Consider the following 25,390-nt stretch of genomic DNA (forward strand, 5'->3'; position numbering starts at 1 on the left):
TTCATTTTGTCTGTATGTATGTGCTAGATGTATTTTTTAAAAGCTGCTTTTTAAATCCTTTCTGGAAAAAGACACAGTATAACATAAAACACGCAGCAAAATAAATGCATTAGAAAATACTTGTAAGACAGAGGTAGAATGAGAAAAATTAGTTTGTGCGGGCAGGGGCTGTAAGAGAGAGTTGAAAGGGACAGGCCTGGCTAAGGGCATTCTGCATATGTAAGGCAAGACCTACAAGGTGTGCTCTGGGAACTTTACCATACTAGTGATACTGAGGCAGGGGGTGAAAATGAAACTTTTTTTTGGTCACCATGGCAGAACAGAAAAAATGAAACTTGATAGGTAAGTAGGATCAGGTCGTACTGAGTCTTACGTACCTTTGCATAAACCGAGGATTATCTTTTTCACACCAGAACTTTTAGGTAATGGTTATGGCCCACATAAGTCATAACACAAATTATATTGTATTATATCTTATTATATTATATTATATCTTATTAGCAAAATACAAACAAAATATTGAAGTGTTTCCAATAGGTGTCTTTTTCATTCTCAAACCTCCTTCTGTAGGTTCGAATTACGTTAATGAAATTTCTACCAAGCGTTTTCATGGATGCTATGAGAGACAATCCTGAAGCTGCTGTACATATTTTTGAAGGAACTCATGAAAATCCTGAATTAATTTGGAATGATAATTCCAGAGATAAAGTGTCCACAACAGTTAGGGAAATGATGCTAGAGTAAGTAAAAACAAAGGTAATAATTTATAGCCTTTAAATAAAATCACTGGAAGGGCAAACATTTCTTACTGTGCCCATCACCTCTAAAACTTATGCTAAAGGTTAATGAAAATGTATTTTGTGACTGAAGTTTGGTATCCATCCCTTTTTTTCCCCCAAGGCACTTTAAAAATCAGCAGGACAACCCTGAGGCAAACTGGAAGGTAAAATATACTTTTATTTTACATCTTATTTTCTGTTGATTTAGTTGTTTTCACTTTCTACTGAGTCAGTTTAATGCTGACCTATAACTACTTTGTCATCAAGACTCTTGGGTATTCCCCTGGAAAATAAGGCTTCACACATAAAAATTGGAATACTTACTTTCGAAGTTAGTAAGAGCACCCTTTCTGAACTTTATTAAGAAAAAATACTCATAATTTGATTATATTCATGGCTATTTGTGGACTGGTTAACATTATAAACAATTCTTTAATATGGTGTGCATTTCTAGCTTCAAGATTATTAAGTGACTTGACTGTGGTTCTTTCTCTATTTAAAGTTGCCTGAAGATTTTGCTGTGGTGTTTGGAGAAGCAGAGGGTGAACTTGCTGTTGGAGGAGTCTTCTTGAGGATCTTTATTGCACAGCCAGCCTGGGTTCTAAGAAAGCCTAGAGAATTTCTTATTGCACTGTTAGAAAAATTAACTGAGCTCCTAGAGAAGAACAATCCTCATGTAAGCTTCAGTCAAAAGCAAAACATTTCAAAGACTTGGCTAACTAGACTGATGGTGTTTCTCTTACAACCTTATTCACAAAGACCATGAATTAGGAATTGGCCGGCTCTTTCAATATAGCAGCCACATTTAAATTCAGATATGCCCCTCGATCATTTTTTTGCCATGTTCAAAAGTGAAGCTCTTTAGTATGTTTATGAACCAAAGTTAGAGATATCTATATTGAGAGGATGCCATTTCTAACAATTACAGAAGCCCTAAAAGAAGGTTTTTACTGTCCATCTCTAATGAATATGTAATTTTAAGGAGAAACCTGTGTGTTCGGTGTTCCTCTGAGAGTGTGTTCTGCTTGGGCATGTGCTGCACTGTACTTTGTGTGTATGGAAGGGATAACCCTAGTCAAAGAAATTGACAGAAGAGTAGTAACTATGTGGTGGAATCCTGTATCTGTGGCAAAGGCTGCCAGGGAAGCAGGAGTGAGTGAAAAGGGAACTTTGGTCTTGGGTTTGGCAAGCCAAATACCGCGATAGTATATAAGATTTTGTTTTTCAAAGTCTTTTTTGTTTTCAGAAGTTTTAAGATTTTGTTGAGATTGAAGACAATTGACCTATATGATTGTTGTTTAAACAGGCTGGCTACAGAATAAGGTGATTAAGAGCCTGAGTGGTGTTATTTGATGGTCCCAGCCATACCACTGACCAGGTCTGTGACCTTGGGCAGTACCTCATGACTCTGCCTCAGTTGCTGCATTTATAGAATAGTCATAGCACCTGCCTCTGAGGCAGAGGTTCTAATGGGTTAATACATATATAGAATGCTTAACATAAGTCTGGCACATTTCAAGTGCTTAGAAATTATTAGTTACTATCATTAGCTTAGTAAAACATATTTTTAAAACATGATTAGCTTGCCAAGTATTTGCCAGTGCTACTTTCCATAGTCATATTCCTCTAATAGGATTTCTACTACATACATAGTTTGCTTGGAAAATGCAGTCCTCAAAAGCTAAAACTTAGGGAAAGCACATAGCAATTTCCTCCTGTATCACCTTTCTTGTTGGACACATTCCAATTTTAATGTTAATTTAAGATGCATTTTATTATGTTTCTGGATGTGTGCATCTGGTGGTATAAGCTGAAGGTCTTTCCAATCTGTTATCCACAATAGAAAGTGCTTTATGGGAGCCAGACATGTTAAATAGTAGGATTTTTAATGAAACTGGGAAAAACATTTCACTAGTTCTGCATTCTCCTGAATTATCTAACATACCTGCAACATGGTCTAAAAATTTCTAGTAATATCATTTGGGACATGATCTCTTAAACCTGCAATAGAGGCCGGGCGCGGTGGCTCATTCCTGTAATCCCAGCACTTTGGGAGGCCAAGGTGGGCGGATCACCTGAGGTCAGGAGTTCGAGACCAGCCTCAACATGGAGAAACCCCGTCTCTACTAAAAAAAAATACAAAATTAGCCAGGCGTGGTGGTGCATGCCTGTAATGCCAGCTACTCGGGAGGCTGAGGCAGGAGAATTGCTTGAACCTGGGAGGCGGAGGTTGCGGTGAGCCGAGATCGCGCCATTGCACTCCAGCCTGGGCAACAAGAGCGAAACTCCGTCTCAAAAAAAACCTGCAATAGAAATTGGGCATACCTAACTGAGTGAAATCCTGCTTAGATTAAAATAGCACATTCTTAAAGTCCTTTAGATTCATTCCTTTTATGAAAGAAAATGGGAAGTTCGTTGTTCTCTTAGGATTCGTGAATCTGTTTTCAAGTATCAGCACTTAGAACTTTTGAATCCCTAGTTTTGAACAGCAAATACATTACCTTGGATATTTAGGACTGTATGAGTATTTTATAGTTGATTTATTTTTGTTTTACACCTGCAGGGAGAAACTCTGGAAACATTGACAATGGCAACAGTGTGTCTCTTCAGCGCACAACCTCAGCTGGCAGATCAGGTCCCGCCATTGGGCCATCTTCCCAAAGTTATCCAGGCAATGAATCATAGGAACAATGCCATTCCTAAGAGTGCCATTCGGGTTATCCATGCCTTGTCTGAAAATGAGGTATTGATGAATACACTTAGTAGCTTATAAACTCCAGAATTTATCTATGCTCCCTTCTTGATGGATATAAGTTGTAGTATTATATAAATCCCCTTTCTGCCATGTGTCTTTTTGCGTACGAACCACATGGTATTTTATTAGTTCTGGGTTTATCAAAACTGGTATTTATCAAATCAGTTTTGATAAATACCAGTTTAGATGATATAATTAATAGATTAAATTTGGTTCAGTTCATTGTTAAACTGAAAGTAAGGGATTCTTTTTTACTTATTTTGTTATGGTATTTACTATGTTATATAAATATTGCCAGTCTACAAGTAACCTTCTCTTTTGGGCACTTAGCTGTGTGTTCGAGCCATGGCATCTTTAGAGACCATTGGCCCACTGATGAATGGAATGAAAAAGCGAGCAGATACTGTTGGTCTAGCCTGTGAAGCAATTAATCGAATGTTTCAGAAGGAGCAGAGTGAATTAGTAGCACAAGTAAGTGACTTTCTAGATTTAGCACTATTTTAGGAAAGCAAACATACCAAATAGATTTTTACCTATTTGGTACTGATTTGGTTTCCTTGACTTAAGGTTGGTGAGCGTTAACTTGTGAGTTTGTGTATATACAATTTAATATTTTATATATACATACACATACAGTAGTGTGTATAATACATGTGTATATGTGTATGTATATATACGTGGATGTTTGTGTATATATACACACACAGAAAAATGGGGCCAGCTGCCAACAGTCTTACCAATTTGAGAGTACTTTTATGGTGTATAAAATTTAAATTTTGGCTATCCATTGTGCAATTAGCTTAGTAGCTTGCTTAGCTTGATTTGTAAAATGTGCTTCATCCTCTTTGGAAAAATTCATTCTGTTTATTTATTCCTTTGTTTCTTAAGTCATGTTTAAGAAACATGCCAAGATGCTGCCTTTTTCAAAGAGACTATCCACCTAATGAAAACTGGACTTGGTGGATATCCATGTAGACAGATGTTGAAGGAACAAAAAAGATGCAATAAATTTAAAAACTTACAAAAGCAATCTTTCTAAAATGTAACTCAACAAATACCACATGATCTGACTTGTAAGTGGAGTCTAAAACAGTCAAACTCATGGAAGCAGAGAGTAGAATGGTGATTACTAGAGGCTGGGGTTGGGGAGAATGGGAAAATGCTGGTCAAAAAGTACAACGTTTCTGTTAGGAAGAATAAGGCTTTTAAGATCTATTGTGCATTATGTTGACTATAGTTAATAATACATTGTATATTTCAAAATTGGTAAGAGTAAATTTTAAATGTTTCCACAAAAAAATAAGTATTTGTAATGGTAGATATGCTGATTAGCTTGATTAATTCTGCATTGTATGCATGTGTCATAATATCACTTTATTTCCCATAAATACATACAATAAAAAATAATAAAGTATTTAAATAGAATTCTGAAATATAACTGAGCCATTCTTCATCTTAAAAACCATTCAGTAGTTTCTCATTACCTTCCAGATGACTAAGTGACATCTGGTATCCTTAGCCAGAATACAAGGCCCTGCATCTTTATTATCTGGGCTTCCCCTTCTCCCAGCCCCTCAGCCTTACCCACTAGACCCTCACTGAGGCAAGTAGAGCTGTTGGGTACATCTCAAGGAGATATTAGATGCTCTGAGGTTCAGACTTATGATTGGCTTGAGGAGTTTGATGTGTAGGAAAGAACATGAGCTGGTACTACCACTTGTTGGCTCTCTGACCTCAGACATGATATTTAACCTTAAAATGCTCAGATTTCTCATCTGTAAAATAAGGTTATGACTATCTCACAAGGTTGTTGTGAGAACAGTACCTGAAAAAAGAGGTGCATTCACTAAATGTCCTTTATTTCTTCCTATTCCCTCTTAGTTTCAAAATGGATAGTGAAAATTGTGACATTAGATTATTATTCAGCTTTTATTAGGCTGATATGAAATGTACAATGACCACAAAGATTGATGTTTGAAGAAAATATGAAAAAAATACTAATGTATTTCAGAGATTGTTGCCTATTAATACAGTGTTAGTAGAGCAGGCAGCCCAGTATAGGGGCTGAAAGCTCAGGTTCTATGTTTTCTGGCTCCAGATACATATTTTAGTACTGCCCAGCTCTGTGATTATGAACATATTGTTTTACCCTCTGTGCATTAATTGAATAAAATAATTGATGTATAGCATTTAGAATGGTTAATGGACAGAATAAAATCTCATTAAATAAAAATGTCATTAGATACTTAAGCCTGTGTATGGCATTAAAATACGGTGCAACAGGCTGCCTTCCAGGTAGGTCCTGGGGGTAAAATTATTTCTTCAGTGGATGATTTGCATTTTTTCTGTGTTTTTATATATGCTTAATATTTCTTCTAGGCCCTGAAAGCAGATTTGGTTCCATACCTCTTAAAATTACTCGAAGGCATTGGCCTTGAAAACCTGGACAGCCCAGCAGCCACTAAGGCTCAGATTGTTAAAGCTCTCAAGGCAATGACTCGAAGTTTGCAGTATGGAGAACAGGTGAGTCTGCATAGAGGCAACTTTTGATATTCTAAAAGCCAGGGTCTTGGCCATGGATGGTCCACATACTGTGTTCCACTTATAGATATGGTTCTGTTGGCTGTAACTGGAGAAGATCCAGAGAAGTCCAAGGATGGACTTGCATACCTGCTTCATAACTGATGAAAAAGCATAAACCATATACTCAGTATTCAGGAGAATTCTTCTGGATAGTGATGGCATGTTGTACATTTCAGGAAGAAAAATGCTGGAAATCTTTAGCCTGGAATATGCAGCATTTAGTGCTGCTTAAGATTAACTTTCAGCTCTAGGAGTTATTCATGGGTAGTGATAACCAAATTCATTAACCATCCCATAATGCTATTTTAAAAGATGTAGAACATCATTTTTGTTTTCATTTCCTTTCTTGCTGGTGCTTAAAAAGTGTTGGTTTTTTTTTTTTTTCTTCTTTGGTCATGACTTTGTTTTTCCTATGTGTGTTAATGTATTTCAGCTGCACGTATTTGCTGACTTCAGGCCTTTTCAGTAATTTAATTTTCCTCATTGGTTTTATTTTTATTATTTCCTCTAAGGAGTTCCTCATTCAGTGTTACTATATAGCCCCATCTACTAATGCGCATTTTGTTTATTGACGTGAAATTTACATAGCATAAAATTAACCATTTTATGGTGAATAGTTAAGTGGCATTTAGGACATTAACAGTGTTGTACAAACACCACCATATCTAGTTCCAAAACATTTTCATCACCTCTATACCCATTCAGCAACTACTCTCCCTTTCTTCCTTCCCCCAACCTTTGGCACCCACCAATCTGTTTTCTGTCTCTGGATTTACCTCTTCTGCGTATTTCATATAAATATACATATGTGACCCTTTGTGTATATCTTGTCACTTAGCATGTTTTTAAGCATCATCATCCATGTTACCAATGCTTCATTTTTATGTCTAAATATGTCATTGTATATAAATGCTCCAATTTGTTTATCCATTCATCTATTGATGGACATTTGGGTTATTTCCCCTACTAATGTTCCATAGGTTTTAATTGACTTCAGCTACAGCTTTCTGGTAGTGAATTTACTGGATTTGTATGTTTCAAGTAAAGAAACACTTTTCATGCCATTGTCATTCTATCGATATGATCATTTAAATGATTTAAAATGATATTAGGCCGGGCGCAGTGGCTCACGCCTGTAATCCCAGCACTTTGGGAGGCCGAGGCGGGCGGATCACGAGGTCAGGAGATCAAGACCATCTTGGCTAACACGGTGAAACCCCGTCTCTACTAAAAATACAAAAAATTAGCCAGGCGCGGTGGCAGGCGCCTGTAGTCCCAGCTAGTTGGGAGGCTGAGGCAGGAGAATGGCAGGAACCCAGGAGGCAGAGCTTGCAGTGAGCCGAGATAGCACCACTGCAGTCCAGCCTGGGTGAAAGAGCGGGACTCTGTCTCCAAAAAAAAAAGATATTAAAGAAGAGAGGCAGCACGTATTGCTGCAGTCATTAACTGATGTGTTTTTAGAAGTATTTTCTTGGTTTTTGCCTATGAGTGTTCTAAACGCCAAGCAAAGGCTCTCCTGCATACCACTTGCAGCAGCTGTCTTGTCTTTGACTTGCCTCAGGATTCCTGGTAATGAAATTAGCAACGTAATCCTGACACCCACTTTCTACACCCAAGGGAGTGGAGGAAAGAGGTATAGTAGTTTCTAAATAGGAACTCCCCTACTAGCTTTACAACTAATCACTTCCACTACTGCTTCTTTCCAGGGTTGGAGCAGGTGCCCCCCTCCCTTGGACTCTCATGGTCCCCTTGTATATAACCCTACTTTAATTCTTAGCACAAAATTATTTGATGCTGTCTCCCCTACTAGATTGTAAGCACTTCAGAGACAGTCTGTCTTTCTCATCTTTGTGGTCACTGTGCCTACCACATAAGAGGTGCTCAGTAAATACTAGATATGAACATTGATGTGCAAAAGATATTCACTAAGTTAGTATTTCCTGAATGTTTTGTCACATAGAAATGTCTTTCATCTTAGTTTAGTGCATATTCCCACACATGTATTATTTATACTCATATATGTGTATGTATTTCAAGTATATACAGGTACCCATTTTACTTCTGATACTCTGATACTTTCTATATTGACCAATTTTGTTTTTTCAACAACACTCCTGATTGTTTCATAAACCATAAACAGCTCATAATTTAATTCCTTCCTCGGGAATAGCTCATCAGCCCATACACTGTCAGCCATCTGTTACTGTTACAAGAAAATACTCTGCATAGGTATCTTCCTCCTTGAATTACATATAAGTCAGTAATCGTAGGTTCAAATAATAGAGTCCAGCTTTAGAGGGACGACTGACTTGAGGACTTCTTTGGGTCTGCCTTAATGAGATGTGTCTGGCATAGTGCCTGCTATGGAGTGTTTGATGAATGCTAGTTCTTGCTCTATATTTGGGTCTTTCCTCACTGGCCTTCTTCCTTGTTGCTTTGGAAGTTGGTTTTTCTTTTTGTCTTCCAACATCCAGTCCTTGATTTTATGTTCAAAGGGCTTGTTTTACTTTCCTAGGTGAATGAAATCCTGTGCCGTTCTTCAGTCTGGAGTGCCTTCAAAGATCAGAAACATGATTTGTTCATTTCTGAGTCACAAACAGCAGGATACCTCACAGGTAAGCCATACCTAATTGGTTATCGTAAGACACCTGGCAGAAGCCACTTGGACCTTCCTTTTGCCCTAAATGGACTTAAAATTGTGTTCAGAGTGTTTCTTAGGCTACCAGCTGACCTTTCTTGGAGGTGCTATGAGCATGTAGTAGACCTCTGGTTTTAGCTTTATATAGCATGCAAACTGTTGTTGTGTTGAATGGGTACTGACTAAAGCATGTACTTTGTTCAGTTTTGATCCAGTTAATTGGGTCATAGAATATATTTGGAGCATGTCTGTATTAAAGTATTTATCTTGTAAAGAGAATGAATAAATATCTGCTGAGGAATATCAGTATCAGAAACATGATATCATCATTCCATATCTGTCAGAATAACAGATTAAAACTCCAAATATATATAATTGTATGTAAAAGATATTCTTGGCTGGGCTTAGTGGCTCACGCCTATAATCCCAGCACTTTGGGAAGCCAAGGCGGGCGAATCACGAGGTCAGGAGATAAAGACCATCCTGTGTAACACAGTGAAACCCCGTCTCTACTGAAAATACAAAAAATTAGCCAGGCGTAGTGGCGGGCGCCTGTAGTCCCAGCTAGTTGGGAGGCTGAGGCAGGAGAATGGTGTGAACCCGGGAGGCAGAGCATGCAGTGAGCCAAGATCGTGCCACTGCACTCCAGCCTGGGTGACAGAGCAAGACTCCACCTCAAAAAAAAAAAAAAGATATTCTCCTAAGTTTCCAGTGATTCGTTTATGGTTTTGCTAAATATTTAGGGTGTGTTGTTTTATGGGGGTGGAATACATAGGTATCATGAATGAAAGGATGTTTTACTGCTTTGGTTTCAAAAGATATTGTTTAAAACTCAAAACATTTGTTTGACACACTAATTGCATAATTTTAGAATAGTCATTTTCATATAGGCTTCAACATAAGAAAGTCAGACTATTGCTGAATGCTAAAGAGGCAATATCTAGTCTGGTATAAAAGTTCTTAATTTGAAATTAACCTTAGGAATATGAGGCGGTTCTTGCTGTCTGCCTGAAATTGTAGTATATAAAAAGATGTCAGCCCTGCATTCTCTCCTAACCAAAAATGATAGAGCTAAACTAAGAGAAAAAATTATCACCCAGGGTTTCTAAGCCGTTGTAATTGTTTTAATCTTGATTGCTAGTATAGAAGTCTATAAAATCATGAAGACTCAATCTTGAATATTCAAAATTAGAGGCTTTGGAGGAAATTTTACCTGGTTTTAATTTTAAACTTGGTGTGACACTTTTTTTTCTTCACCATAACCACTTCAATATTGACACTCCTAAAGTTGGAGCAGAGTCCTAAAATTTATAAACATGCAGTGCTTTGGCTGCAGGTCATGTCCTGTTCAGAACAGTGTCATAGGTTTTTATTTTAACTTTTCCATCCCCTGTCCCTCATATCTATGGAGAAAAATACCTAGACTGTGTTCTCAGTCTACCCCGTATCTCTCTTCAGATTTGGTGTTAAAATTATAGCTTCTAAGTAGGAGTTTGTTCTTATAGGCACTATAAAAACTTTACCTCTTTAGCCTATGTCCAAAAGTTTACATACCACATTTTCATGGCATTACATTCATTACTTTGTGCATAAGGATGGTATGATTGAAAAAAAAATCTGACTTATTTTTATTTTATTATTTATTTTTTTGAGACCGTCTTGCTCTCTCACCCAGGCTGGAGTGCAGTGGTGTGACCTCAGCTCACTGCAACCTCTGCTCCCCGGATTCAAGTGATTCTCCTGCCTCAGCTTCCCAAGTAGCTGGGATTACAGGCTTGCACCACCACACCCAGCTAATTTTTGTAATTATTATTATTATTATTTTTTTTTTTTAGTAGAGATGGAATTTTGCCATGTTAGCTATGCTGGTCTCGAACTCCTGAACTCAGGTGATCCACCCACCCTGGCCTCCCAAAGTGCTGGGATTACAGGCGTGAGCCACCACACCTGGCCTCTTTTTTTTTTTTTTTTTTTTTTTTTGCAACGGAGTCTGGCTCTGTCATCCAGGCTGGAGTGCAATGGTGCAATCTTGGCTCACTGCAACCTCTGCCTCCCAGGTTCAAGCCATTCTCCTGCCTCAGTTTCCCAAGTACTTGGGATGATAGGCATGCACCACCATGCCCGGCTAATTTTTGTATTTTTAGTAGAGGCTGGTCTCAAACTCCTGACCTCAGGTGATCTGCCCACTTCGGCCTCCCAAAGTGTTGGGATTACAGGCATAAGCGTGAGCCAGCATGCCCACCTTTTTTTTTTTTTTTTTTTTTTTTTTTTTTTTGTGGAGATGGAGTCTTGGTCTGTTGCCCAGGCTGGGGTGCTACAGCATGAGCTCAGCTCACTGCAACCTTTGCCTCCCGGGTTCAAACCATTCTCCTGCCTCAGCCTCCCAAGTAGCTGGGATTACAGGTGTTCACCACACTATTCCCGGCTAATTTTTGTATTTTTGGTAGAGATGGGGTTTTGCCATGTTGGCCAGGCTGGTCTCGGACTCCTGACCTCAAATGATCCACCCGCCTCGTACTCCCAAAGTCTTGGGATTACAGGCATAAGCCACTGCACCTGGTCAGCCTTATTTTTCTTAACTAAGAGTAAATTGGCCCTGAAGAATAGTAATGTGTATATTATAAGCTTCTCTACAGGAAAGCCTCTTCTAATTCTTTTGTTCTGTCTTATCTATCATTCTTTGACTTAACTTGATGAAATTAAAAACGTGTGTCCTTGACTTAAAGAGTGTGAACCAAAAGGTCTGTGGTTAGAATCCAGAAGAAATAGGGGTTTATCTTCAGAAACCTGGACTTCATTTGATCCTCACCCCCATCCATATGCTTTAGTAACTATAGGGAAAAGGTATAGGCAGTAAAAAGCTTCTTGTCTGTGCCTTTCCTTTTACTTGGATCCGTGGGGTGGCTTCTGAATGAGATATGAAAAGTGGCTGTGAAGGGGTTAGAAGGTTAGGGAAAAATAAAAGTTGGGGTATACAAATTTCTTCCCATCCCTGAGCCGGCTTAGGGGGTAGCAAGTTCTGTACAGGCCTGGCCAAGTGGGGAGATGGTATAAAACCCAACCAGGAAGGGGCTTGGAGATAATGAGTCTTCCAGAAGGCCATTACTGAAGCCTGCAGACGTGTCCATGTAGAACAGTCTGGACAAGCTGTAAGCATTGTTGGCCCCAGAATTGTGAAATTCTGAGCACGTTATCAATCTGGGATGCTCTTTTGTAGTGATGTCAGTTGCTTGAGATTTTTTCATCAGCTCTAATCTGTCCTATTTGAAAGGACCAACTTGCCGGGTGCAGTGGCTCATGTCTGTAATCCCAGCAATTTTGGAGGCCAAGGTGGGTGGACTGCTTGAGTCCAGGAGTTCCAGACCAGCATGGGCAACACGGCAAGACCCCGTCTCTATAAAAAAAAAAATACAAAAATTTAGCCAGGCATGTTGGTGCATGCCTGTAGTCCCACCTACTCGGGAGGCTCTCTTGAGCCTAGGGGGCGGAGGTCGCAGGTGAGCTGAGCTCGCACCACCACACTCCAGCCTGGGCAATAGAGCAAGACCTTGTCTCAAAAAAAAAACTAATTAATTAAATTACATTAAAAATGAAAGAACTATTTCAAGAATTAAAGCTCCTAACTCTTGCTGTCTGCCTGAAATTGTAGTATATGTCAGCCCTACATCCTCTAACTACAGATGATGTAGGCCAATTAAGAGATAAATTAGGTAAATTTACTGCCATTTGGATTGATGTATGCTCATTGCTTGAGTTGCCAAATGTTTTTTGTGTTTGAGCTTTTCATTGATGTATTGTGTATCATGTGTTTGATAAAAGGGGCATGTAGTTCTAATAATGATAAAATCCCATGATGTGGAACTCCAGGAATTTATAGTGTTGTGTTGAATTGGAATTTCATTTAGTTAAAATGTGCCCCGTGCTACTCCCAAACTTCAGAAGATACAGATTGTACCCAGCCCCTCTGTAATCATTGAAATCAAGGTTGCTGTGACAACACATATCACCAACCCTTTCTTCTAACTGATATCTTTAGGTGAGTTTGGCAGGTTAGGTGGATTTTGTTTAGGACATGGGGAAAGATAAAGGAGTTAGTTACTACTTCAGAGTAAGATAAAAATGACCCAAACTACGTTTTCTTCTCTCTAGCTGCTGAGTAAATGTCATTCAGTCACATGCCCAAGATTTGGGGTAAAAAATTTAAAGTCCTAGGTAGGATTACTCAATGTTGATAAATTGAAATGAGACTGCCTATTTCCATAGGTTCTCTAGCCTGGCATATTTTGTTTTATGATAAATGCTTATTTAAAGGTGCCTCAGTGGAATTTTTCCTGTGATGCAGATAAATTGTGGTTACTCATTATCCAGGGCCCTTGATCACTTAGCCATTTATTAGGTTCTAGAACAGCTTGGTGCTGATGGTCTCAGAGCCTCATAAAAAATAATTTCAGCAGTGAAAATCCTCAAATTCCCTAACCTAGAAAATCAGTAGCAAAAGAAGGAACAACAGGAAAAGGAACAGAGGCCAGGGTGAAGATGCTTCTAGGAGCCAGAATTGGAGATGAACTTTTCACATATATACATCATGGTAGCCAATTCAGTTTTGTGGGATTCTCTGTAAATTTTCCATCTTTTCTCATTTCTCTGAAGTCCAGCAGCCTTGTGCAATCTTGCCACATGCCCATTCCTGGCAGCCCCTGCTCTTCCCATCTTTCTCTGGAGAACACAACTGCTCTATTCTGTGCAAATGACCAGGCAGCACCTTTTAGCCCCAAGAAACCAGACACATCCTCAAGGAGAGGCCAGGGTCCTGGGGAGAGCATCTCGGATTTCATTTGTAGAACTATCCGGGAATTGATTTTGATTTGCCTTTCCTAAAGAGGCAAATGATGGTACTAAAATTTGGTTTCTTCCTTCTAAGCCCATCATTTCACCATTTAGATTTTAGCTCAGAGGTTCCCACATTTTCTCAGTTCACAGTGCCCTTAATAGCTCAGTAATTTTTTCATCCATCTCCAAGCCAAAAGAAATACCTAATAATTTAGTTTATGAAGTAATTGCAAGACAACTTGAAAGTAGTAGTTTGTATGGTGGTCAGCAGATGGCGCTGTGTTTCAAATTTAAAATACCCAGCAGTTAGCTGGATGATGTGGCAGGCAACCGTAGTCCACGTGGACAGGCCGAATCCACTACTCAGTAGGCTGGGGTGGGAAGATGATCACTTGAGCCTAGGAGTTCGAGGCCTGGATAGGGGAGTTGCTTGAGCCCAGGAGTTCAAGGCAACATAGTGAGACCCCCATCTGTTAAACACACACACACACACACAGAGGGGCGAAGGGAATAAATAAATATCCAGCAATGCCCCAGGGTGCCTCAGCACACAGTTTGAGAACTGCGTCGTTAATCCACTTTCTAGATGTAGCATTCATGGTTTGGTCTCGTAACCTACTATTTTGATGGGAACCAAGTTGAGCCCACAATCAGAATTGCTCAGAAACTACACAGTCTGGAGTGTTTGAGGTCTTACTGTTAAGGGTTACATCTTTGATGACACCTACTGGATGGTTTTGCAGTAATCATGCTGCAGCCGAAAGTTCAGAGAATGATAGGGTGGTGGGAAATCATCACAGGGTGCTGCTATAGCTCTGAACTGCGTTGTCAGAAGGGTTTTTGTTGACCCTGGTGGCCTTTTTCCTGAGCAGGCTATGAAAGGCCTGGCATCCTGATTGGCTCAAGGCAGGAGTTGATAGATGCAGGCTCCCACAGTACCTTAAAAAGGGGAAATATTTTTTGTAAGTTCTACAAGTACAAGGTTTTTATAAGTACAGCATTCCAAGTACCTGGGCACTCTGGTTGGCTTCAGTTACAGCTCACATAGGCTGAGTCATCTCTGCCCATGTATCTGTGCAAGCCATTTCACATCCATAGTACCAATACTTTTAAGGTCAAAAACAAGATGAATCTGAATGGTGGCCTTTTTGTCCTCCACCAATCCCTGTTTCTACCTTCATCAAACTACTCTGCTGTTTGCACTTCCTCACAACTTCCCTTGCTGCTTATATTTCTTTTTTCCCCTCAGGTGTCTCTCCTTCCCTTCTAACTGGCAGCAGCCCCCTTCACCTCAGGAGCGGGCTTTAGATCCGCTCTGCCAGGCAGCTTGCTAACTTCTGTGTAGCTCTCTGAAGCAGGTAGAGAAACGTTTTGCTAAATGCATGCCACTCCCACTGCCTTTCTAGTCCTAACCCTCAATGTTCCTTAATTGTTTGCCTTGTTTCCTACAATTTCAGCTAAAACTATTGCTCAGTATGTAGTATTATGCTACACTGTCCCTTGCAAGTACTTGTTAGTTTGTGCAGTGCTTCTGAGATGTAATTAAATGTTTATGCAATGTTTAAAGTAAACTCTAGAGGGCTAAAGCCATTAATATGCCCATAGGACACATCTCGATAAATGCTGGCGTATATGGCATTTTCATGCAATAGAAACTGTTAGAATCAAGGGAGAAATATAAGACTAAAATATCAATACCCTTTCACATAGCATTCTTGTTTTAACCTATGACAGATGGATGTCCAGAGCCTTTTCTTTTTCAGAGTCCTTGGTTTAGCAACCCTTGTTCATTTGGTGTTACTTGTTATAATAGCATTTCTTTGCACCAAATGAAAATAGGTTAGTTTGAGTGTTGACAGGAGTGTTTATGTTGAATTTTGTCACATATGACTTCTGGATGGGCTGCGTGTAGAGTTTCTTTTGTCTGTCTGTTTCCATTTTTTCCATTCGACATAGTTCTTTTCAGTGCTCAGAATTTTTTGAAAGATTAAATTTCCCAAATATAAGAAAGAAAATTTTATCCATATTTCCACACCAGTGTTACTGTCCAGCATATATTTTGAAATGATTTCTAGTGTATAGTATAGGCAAACATGAAAATGGTACTATGCAGCTGTTTATTAAGGTATAGATGTACATTTAGGTAATTGAAATAGATGATTAGTTTTGGGTGATGGAGTGCCTGAGCAGGTTCTGACATTTTTGTAAAGGTCAATGTTTTCACTTGACTGCTTTCTAGAGGTGTGTGTTTACCTTTCTCTCTTGCAGGACCTGGAGTTGCTGGCTACCTTACTGCAGGTACATCTACATCAGTCATGTCTAACCTGCCACCTCCCGTAGACCATGAGGCAGGCGACCTTGGCTATCAGACTTGAAATATTCACGAGAGACAATAAACGCTGAAAGGCCAGTGCCAAGTCCACATTCCTCCAGCTGATACGTTGAAGCAAACTCTTACTGCCTTTCTCCTGGTTTCATGACAGTGTTATTCCTTTTTCTATAAATATATTTTTAGGAAAAAAGTCAGTGATCCTAATTGTATCACATTATAAGAAAGCACTCTGTGGATCAACATAAGTGGGTACACAAGAATTTTTTTTTCTTGGTGTATGTAAGCACATTTGTTCCTTTATATCTGTTTACAAAACTGTGAATCAAAAAGACAAAACTTTCTTCCTAGTTTTTGTAATTTTTTTTTGAATTAGCATGACTGTAGGGTTGAGCTACAGTCAACAAAAATTGGGCTAAGTCACTTTTCCCCAGGAAAGAATATTTCCCTCTCCTGCATCAAGTCTGCGTGGCCATCCTCCCCCCACCATCCAAGACGTCCCTGCACCCTTCACTGGCATCCTCAATCATTAACCTTCTGAAAGCTCACAGTACACATTAGTATGTATAACTGGCTTTACCAAATTGAATGAAAAGGAGCTTGTGTAAAAAAATTTAAAAATGGATGTCAAGATGTTATGTAAGAGATGAGTGTAATAGTGAAATGTTCTATACACTATCAAATATATAAAGCTTTCTATATTGAATGTACATTATACAGATCATTCATATGTGTACATAAAATTTTAAAAATAAAGGGAATTGACTGCTTTGTTAATGAGATATATTTGTTCTAGTTTAATCTTTCCCTTTGAAGACCTCATATATCTTTATTTCTAAGACAGATGAAGTATTAAACAGACTTTATCTTACATTCGTAACTCTTCATATAGATGGCTGCATTAACATAATCTAATCATTCCTAACTTTAATATTTCAGCCACATCTAAGTTTCCAGACACAGCATCTCATTTATTTTTCATACAACATTCAGGAATGGGTCAGGCTGTTAATAATATGTGACATTAATTCTATTTTTAAGAAGAGAAAATTAAATAGCCAGAAGATTTTTCAAGTAACAAATCTCAGCACATATATTTTCTAATGTGACCACAAACTACAAGAAAATATAAACGTGGAGAATATAAACAAACAGTTCTTAAAGAATGGGGAAATACCCACACTTCCAAGTTTCCTTTCAAAGCAAGAACCAAGTTTATTCCACAGTTGATGTGTAAGAACAGCCAAAATGGAAACTTACTCCTATTCCAAATCACTAATTCAAACTTCTGCATCAAGTTTATCATCACTCACAGATTATAGAGTAATATGTTAATGGAAGTATTTTAATATGTAACTAGGGTTTTAGTTTCGAAACAATAGTTGGGTATAAAAATGTGTTCACTAAAAAATTATAACAGCTAAATTGGGATTAGGTATTTAGGAGAGCATAAATCAACATAGCAATGTTTTCTTTTAAATACTAAGAATATACGTATTGTGAATACAATAGTTAAAGGCCCGTTAAATTAGTCTACAATCATTGATGTCTAGATGCCAACAATAGTTAACCTTTATTGAATATTTACTGTCTGCCAAGTATTGCATAACCTCATTTAATCCTCAGAACAAACCTGTGGGCCAGTTAATCCTCAGAGCAAACCTGTGGGTCTGGTACTGATATAATTCCCATCTTCCAGGCGAAGAACATGAGGTTCAGATAAGTAAAGCAGCTTACTAAAAGTCACACAACTAGTAAGTAAGAGAGTAAATCAAAATTCTTATGTGACGCTGAGGTCTGTATTCTGAGCCATAATATTAAGACAACAGCAATGTCAGGCAGGTGTCTGTATGGGGAAAGCTGAGTTTTGATCTTTGAGGGTGGAGGCTTTATCTGAGATTTAAGCATGAGGTCGTTTGCCTCAGTCCTGAGATATAAAAGTGAGACAGCTTGAGCAGGGTAACAGGAAAGTATATATAGGACAGCTGGAGGGGTGGGGGTTGTCTGGTATGGCTGGGGGATAAGGGTCCAGAGTGAACCCAGCCTGAGACCCAGGGAGGAGCCAGCTGGACGGGGTCCTAAGTGCCAAGCTGACGCATTAACATCAAACCTAATAGTGATTCAGGAATGAGATCTGTGTTTTAAACAGCAGTGTGGAGTGATCACTTTGGTGTGTTTGTTGGGGGAGGGGCTGTTTAGAGGTAGCAAAACTCAGAGATACACTCTAGTAACCCACAGTCCATCTGAGGAGCAGTGCAGAGGCAGAACACTGGAAATGGGCAAGAGACCATGCTGGACACCCTCGTCCGTCCACCGAGGATCATCACCAGATGCTCAGCTCAAGAATCCCTTTCAGTCTAGAACTTCTATAATCCTTCTCATGCTTAAATTGTTATATGATGAAAATTGTGTAAATAAGCTTTATTAGGATTTTGAGAAGAGCACTTTGAAAAAAAATTGCAGAAAAACTTTCTCGCAACCTACTCTGACTAGGAATTTAACTGCCTACTTGAGTTTTTGGGAATGCATGGCCCTCCTTTTACTGGCCAGTGGCAGTGTGACCAAGGAAGGCAGACTTCTTTGTTTCCTTATCTATAAAATAAGGTTAATTCTGAGCCCATTCCTCAAAGGGGTGTTATGAGAATTAAATAGGGGTGTTATAAGGCCAAAAAAATCAAATTCATTCCCCTTGCAGTAAGATAAAAACCAGTGGTTATGAGGAATTGGATGGATGTGCTTTCTGTCCAATGAGTTATTAATCAGGTATTCTTTTAACAGACTGAACTCTTTTTGTAATATGTACTTTCATGGTCACATGTGTGCTCATGCCACTTTTGTGATGGGAGAGGGGAGGACAAGGACTTCGGGGAAGTTAGTCATTAGGGACTAAATGGTTGTATCTTCCCCTAAAATTCATAGGGTGAGACCCTAACCCCCAGTGGTATTTGGAGATGGGGCCTCAGGGAGGTAATTAGTGTTAGATGAGGTCATGAAGGTGGTGCCCTCGTAATGGGGATAATACCTTAGACACCAGAGAGCCTACCTGTACCCCCAAATTCCCCCACCACCTCCTCTCCCGACACCTGACATTCTGCACCAAGAGGTCACGTAAGCACACTGGGAGCCACATACAAGCCAAGAGAAGAGGCCTCAGAATGAAACCTAACTTGCTGGCACATTGATCTTAAACTTCCCAGCCTCCAGAACTGTGAGAAATAAATTTGTTGTTTAAGCCACCAGTCTATGGTATTTTGTTATGACAGTCCAAGCAGAATAATACATAGTGTTCGCTGGAGCACCAGTAACAAACAAGAAGAGAGTTTGCTCATAGATTGGTAGGACAAAGGGCTGGTTGGAGCCAGAGCCACCTGAGCCTTGATATGGGACTTGGTATATATTCAGCTCAAGCACCTTCAGAAACAACTGACAGCCTGTCCTGAAGCTGGGGAGGCAGACCCCCAAGGCTGGCCCACAGCACACACCAAAACTTGGAATGCGCACTAGGTTAGAACTAGGTGACTGCCTGGCTCCTGGGAGTGTTTCCAGTTTTTTGTCTGTTTTTGAGTACATGTTAAGTGTTTAGTATCCAGGTTATATCAGAAATCACTCCTGGATGCCCAAGGTGTTGATTCTAAATCAGAATCACTGCTGGATGCCCAAGATATTGATTCCATCCTCATATTAACCCCAAATGTTTGTGTGGATTTTGGTTGAATTCAGTGTTTAACTCATTATCTCATGTCACCCAGTCTGTTTAAATTAGGGCAGGAGAATGGAAGTAAGGCATCCTGGAGCTGGTGTGGACCGAGTTGGGGCCACCTGGGCTGTGGTTCTGGCCTTCACCAAGTGACCTTGGAGCTGTCACCAATAAGTGGGGGTCATTAATGTCTCCCTTGTGGGGATGTTCGGGAGATCAGGAATAATAGATGTAAACACCTAATAGGGTGTCAACCTTGTAGACAGGAGTGTCTAGGAATGAGGAGCTGGGCTTGGTGATGTTGTGTCAAGGAAGAACACGCTTGTCAGGCAGATTCTGCCCTGCTTAGGTTTCTGACATTGGGCGTTAATTTCATCTATAAAATGCCTGATCTGGTCAGGAAATCTTACTTTGGTGTTAAGAATCTGTTGAAATACGTATAAACCCTTTATGCAAAAATGCCCAAAAGCGCATATTTTAAAAATATCCGAAAACTCAGTCCCATTCTCACCCCAGTTAAAAACCTCAGAACTAGATCACTTCTCAGAATTATTGTTTCCCACAGATGATTTTCTGTGAAATAAATTATTTAACTCCTCTATTGTAGTGGAAACTTCAGGCATCTCTCCTGGTCATCAATGCTTTCCCATTACTAGTTGTTACTACATGTGTTGTTTGTTATTTAGCATTTAAAGCAAAGAACTTCACATCTGGATTATTGACCACTAATTTCCAAACTTAGGGAATAAAAGGTGGGCGAGGCTACTGTGGGTTCCAGGGCCCCATGAATACAGGAAATAGCGTGGCCAGTTTAAAACGTTTGTTTTGCCATCAAGCTTATGAAAGAAGATCTGTACATTTCCATCATTTTTACAAATCCCCAATTTAGGGAAATAACTTTGTAAGAGAAGAGAAAGGTCCAGAGCTGTTCATGAAAACTCTGTTATTTACACAAATAAGAATGTTCGTGCTTACATTTTTTAACATTGAAAAGGAATATGGTTTATAAGTTATGCAGTTATGTATGAAGAGTTTTCAGCTATTGTCCAATGGCAGTAGATAAAAAAACCTAAGGTCTACAAAGAACATTGGCCTCATTCCCTGGCTCCTAACCAATGTCTGTGAGCCGGAAAAGAGGAACCTCATGCCCTCAGTCTCTATTTCAGGGAAAAGTTTACGAAGATGTGGCTTGAGTCAATGAAAGAATGAGTCATTTGTCTTCAAAAGGAAAGGTCATATGGAAGTAATTCTACAAATATTTAGCTATGCATAAGTTCAGGAAAGTCATTTCAGTTACTTAAGCTCAAATCCCAATCTCACATTTTAGTATTTTACATCACTCAAAATAGCCTTTCGTATGTATGTATCAGGTTTCCCAGCATTCCAAGGCAGGAAGTGGAACATTTTTCCCAGCTTTAAATGTAAGAGCTGACCTGAGGACAATCTTGTCAGCCCTAAAATGATCAAGGTGAATTCAGAGTAAGCAAATCTAGAGTTTGGAGCAGAAAACTTTATCAACTGATACAACAGCTGGATGATACCACACCCTTCCTGTGGCAGGGACTTGCCTAAAGCAACTCAGCATTGTGGAGAGCCTTTGAAGGCAGCCCTTAGTGTGAATGCTGACAGGTGTATGCCTCCAGGTATGACAGTAGAAGCACAAAAGAGGCCAAAACAGGAAGAAAAAAAGGAAATTTTGGAGGACACTAGGAAGAAGAAAGCATTGGAAAAGAAAGCTGTATAACCATACCCTCAGAGATAAGCATTGCATCTACAAAACAGGATGCCACTTTGAAAAAAAGTTTTTTCCACAGAAAATCAGGTCTTAAAAATTTTTTAATAAAAATAGAAGAAAAACAATAGAAGACATTGACAGAGAAAGTTGAGGAAATCTTGTTAAGAAGCAGAGGAAGATGGAAAAGTAGACAAAAGAGACCCAGTTCAGGGAGCCCATTGTCCAAAAAATTTAGATCCCAAAAGAAATACTAGTTTTGAAAAGGGGCTGAGAACAAAATAAAAAATTCAAGCACTTTCCCAGTAAGGAAGACTATGCTACTGAAGAGGCCAAGGGAACTTCTCCTTCTGAAAGGTCTGCTGAAAAAGCAACTTGCAAAATGCAGAATAATGAGAGAAAAGGCATACAAATTTATTTAATGAGTATACACAGGAACCTTCAAAATGAAAGCCCAAAGATCCTGGGGAAATTGTTCACTTTGATGCTTAAGTTTAACAAAATATTGACAGCCATACTTTGATTGGCTGTGTTTATGATTGGACAAAAGGGTAAGATCTAATGCTAAGGGACTGCATGGGGAAACCCAGCAAGGTCTGTTTAGACTCTTCTTGGCCTATCCGAGCATGCAGTCCTTCCTCCTGGGTATGGGGCGGGTCTTTCTCTGGAATAGGGGTCCTCTGAGCTATAGTCCAGCAAGGTAAGTCAGATCATTTCTTTGTGGCCAGTTTTTACGTAGAAAGGTGGAAGGAAAGGGTAATAACTTTAGGTTTTATGGCTGGCTTTGGGGAAAAGAGGTTCTGGTTTCTGACCCACCTTGGGGAAGAGAAATTCTAGTTTCTGTGGCTAGCCTTGGGAGAGAATGGAACTGAGCGACAGGAGGGTAGGAGAAGGTCAGAAAAAATTCTGGTTCTGAGGCTGCTTCTGAGGCCTTCATTTTGGGGTTTGTTTTATGAGTCCCAATGTCAGAGGTGTTTGAACCAGAGTGACTCCACCTTGAATAGGGTCTGGGTAATATAAGGCTGAGACCTGCTGGGCTGCATCCCCGGGAGGTTAGGCATTCTCAGGCACAGGATAAGACAGGAGGACAACAGGACTGGTATCACAGATACAGGTCATAAAGACTCTGCTAATAAACAGGATGTAGTAAAGAAGCCGCCAAAACCCACCAAAACCAAGATGGCAATGAAAGTACCTCTGGTGGTCCTCACTGCTCATTATACACTATAATATATTAGCATGACAAATCATTCCCACCAGCACCATGACAGTTTACAAATACCATGGCAACATCCAGAAGTTACCCTATATTGTATAAAAAGGGAATTTTCTGGAAAACTCATGAATAATCCACCCCTTGTTTAGCATATGATCAAGAAATAACCATAAAAACAGCTGGCCAGGCACGGTGGCTCATTCCTGTAATCCCAGTACTTTGGGAGGCTGAAGTGGGTGGATCACAAGGTCAGGAGTTCAAGACCAGCCTGGCCAAGATGGCAAACCCCGTCTCTACTAAAAATACAAACAAAAATTAGTTGGACATGGTGGTGTGCACCTGTAATCCCAGCTACTCAGGAGGCTAAGGCAGGAGCATCACTTGAACCCGGGCGGTAGAGGTTGCAGTGAGCCAAGATCACGCCACTGCACTCCAGCCTGGGCCACAGAGCAAGACTACGTCTCAAAAAAAAAAAAAAAAAAAAAAAAGCCAACCAGCAGCCCTCAGGGCTACTCTGTCTATGGAGCAGCCATTCTTTTGTTTCTTCTCTAATAAACTAGCTTTCACTTTATGGACTTATGCTGAATTATTTCTTGTGTGAGATCCAAGAACCATCTCTTGGGGTCTGGATCAGGATCTCTTTCCAGTAACACCAACACCACTGAGTGCCAGCCCAATAGATGAAAATCAACCCTTACAAATGCACATAATTGTGAAATTTTACCATATGAAAACAAAAAGATCCTATAACCCTCCAGGGTGTGGCAGGAGAAGAGGGAACCTTTCTTAGAAAGGAACAAGAATAAGAATAGCACTGGATTGCTCAATAACACTGAAAGAAAACAAGGGAGTGATGCCTTCAAAATCTCAACCCAGGATTCTATATCCAGTGAAACTACTGATTGAGGGGACAGAATTAAGAATACAAGGTCTCAAATTTACCTCCCATTAATTCTTTTGTAAGAAGCTCCAGAAAGATGTTCTGTACTAAAGCACGGGGTACCCAAAAAAGTGTGGGGGCCAAGACGTAAACTTGCCTGTCACCCTCTGAAGGTTCACTGAAAATCAGCTGACATAAGGCAGATGAATAGGAGAAAAAGCATACAAATTTATTAACGTGTACCTGTGGTCCCAGCTACTCGGGAAGCTGAAGTGGAGGATCACTTGAGCCTGCAGTTTGAGGCTGCAGTTCGAGCTATGATCATGCCATTCTACTCCAGCCTGGGCAACAGGCAAGACTTGGTCTAAACAAACAAACAAAAAAACAGACTTTACAGGGTATGTCAAAGAAGTATATTTGGGGTGAAACATTTTGGTTTTCTTCAAAAGAATGGTGGAATTCTTCAAATGATATTGAAAAGACATTTTGAATTAAGACAACAGGTTGCAGCTAACTTAGACAACTACCCATCCAGACTTGAACAGGTTAGAGGCTCTGGGAACAAATTATTTAAGAAGATGAAATTGATAGGCAATATATGTATTTGAACATATTGAGAGAAAGGAGATTGATGTATCTGGGAGAAGAGTTTGGAATAGCTGGGCAACAAAATAATCATAGCACATCTTCTAAACTGAGAAATCAATAGATGACTAGACTACATATGACAGTAATGTTTCATCAAGGTCAAATTCTCATGTCATTGTTGTTAGGTGACATACTATCTGCAGCTAACTCTCAGTTCAGAAACAGAAGGAGAGAGAAAGCAAGTGTGAATCTAGATAAGGATATACAGGTGTTCACTATATTCGTCCTCTAACTGAAGGTTTAAGTAAAATAAACCATTAAGAGGTGAGAGTATTATAACTATTATTTCAAGACATGGAAGTAGATCTCCATGCTTATCAGTTAGCTTAAATTGTTTTGTTTATTTATTTAATTTTGAGGCGGGGTCTCATTCTGTTACGCAGACTGGGCTCAAGCAATTCTTCCACCTCAGCCTCCAGAGTAGCTGGGACTGTTACCAGAAAAGGGGTTTTGTCCCAGGGCCCAAGAGTGGGTTCTCAGATCTTGCATGGCAAAGAATTCAGGGCCAGTCACATAGTAAAGTTAAAATAGTTTAGTAGAAACTACTCTATTACAGAGTAGGGTGTCCTCAGAAAGCAAGAGGAAGAATGCCCCTGCCTGAACCCATTTATGCCTCAGGTTGCAATTTTTTGAATTTTTGCAATCAGACCTTGGCGATGACCTTGAGCAGTAGGATATAAATAACTCTCGCATGCTTAGTGTTCCAATAATGGAACACTAGGTATAAATGGATTTAAACAAGAATGCTTGCTTATATAGGAATATTAGGCCTATAGTGCAGTTTATTATAAAGGCTTCTGACAGGCTGTTAGTATGGTTATTCTCTTGTGTAACTTCTGATCTTGGCAAGAATTTATGAGTGTACTATTATCTTTAGAGGAAACCCTATTTTTCAAACTAAGAATGCCTTTTTCCACTAACTTGTTTCCTCAACCATAAACATCTTGTGATTAAGAGTGCCTAACTTCCTGGGAATGTAATGCAGCAGGTCTTGCTTTATCCTGCCTTTATTCAAAATAGAGTCACTCTGGTTGGGATGCCTCTGACAGGACTATAGGCGCCCAGCTATACTAAATGTTTTTAAGTAGTTGCTTATGGGAATGAGAAATTAGCATGTTGGGATGGTGAGAGGAAGAACCACTGATGATTTTCATAACTAGCTTTGGACAGTAATTTGATGGTTGAACGCTGAAATATATACCTTTGATTAAAAATAAAAACTAAACTATAAAAAAAATTAAGGAGAAATTAAAAATCAGTAAAACTGAAACAAAAATTAGCAGCTTTTGTACATGCAATGCAA

General features: G+C 39.5%; 1 protein-coding gene across 1 annotated transcript in view; it reads left to right on the forward strand.

Annotated features, from left to right (window-relative positions):
• Positions 1–16,696, forward strand: part of DNAJC13 (DnaJ heat shock protein family (Hsp40) member C13) — a 118,432-nt gene extending 101,736 nt beyond the window's left edge. Inside the window, exons 49-56 of the mRNA XM_009239322.4 lie at positions 571–740; positions 901–943; positions 1,282–1,455; positions 3,343–3,522; positions 3,865–4,005; positions 5,914–6,057; positions 8,633–8,732; positions 15,854–16,696. Coding sequence (XP_009237597.3) covers positions 571–740; positions 901–943; positions 1,282–1,455; positions 3,343–3,522; positions 3,865–4,005; positions 5,914–6,057; positions 8,633–8,732; positions 15,854–15,960 — 1,059 coding nt within the window. The 3' untranslated portion in view covers positions 15,961–16,696. The remainder of the gene's footprint in view (positions 1–570; positions 741–900; positions 944–1,281; positions 1,456–3,342; positions 3,523–3,864; positions 4,006–5,913; positions 6,058–8,632; positions 8,733–15,853) is intronic.
• The last annotated feature ends 8,694 nt before the right edge of the window (positions 16,697–25,390 follow it).

This window comes from Pongo abelii, chromosome 2, assembly GCF_028885655.2.
Source record: "Pongo abelii isolate AG06213 chromosome 2, NHGRI_mPonAbe1-v2.0_pri, whole genome shotgun sequence".
Taxonomy (NCBI): domain Eukaryota; kingdom Metazoa; phylum Chordata; class Mammalia; order Primates; family Hominidae; genus Pongo; species Pongo abelii.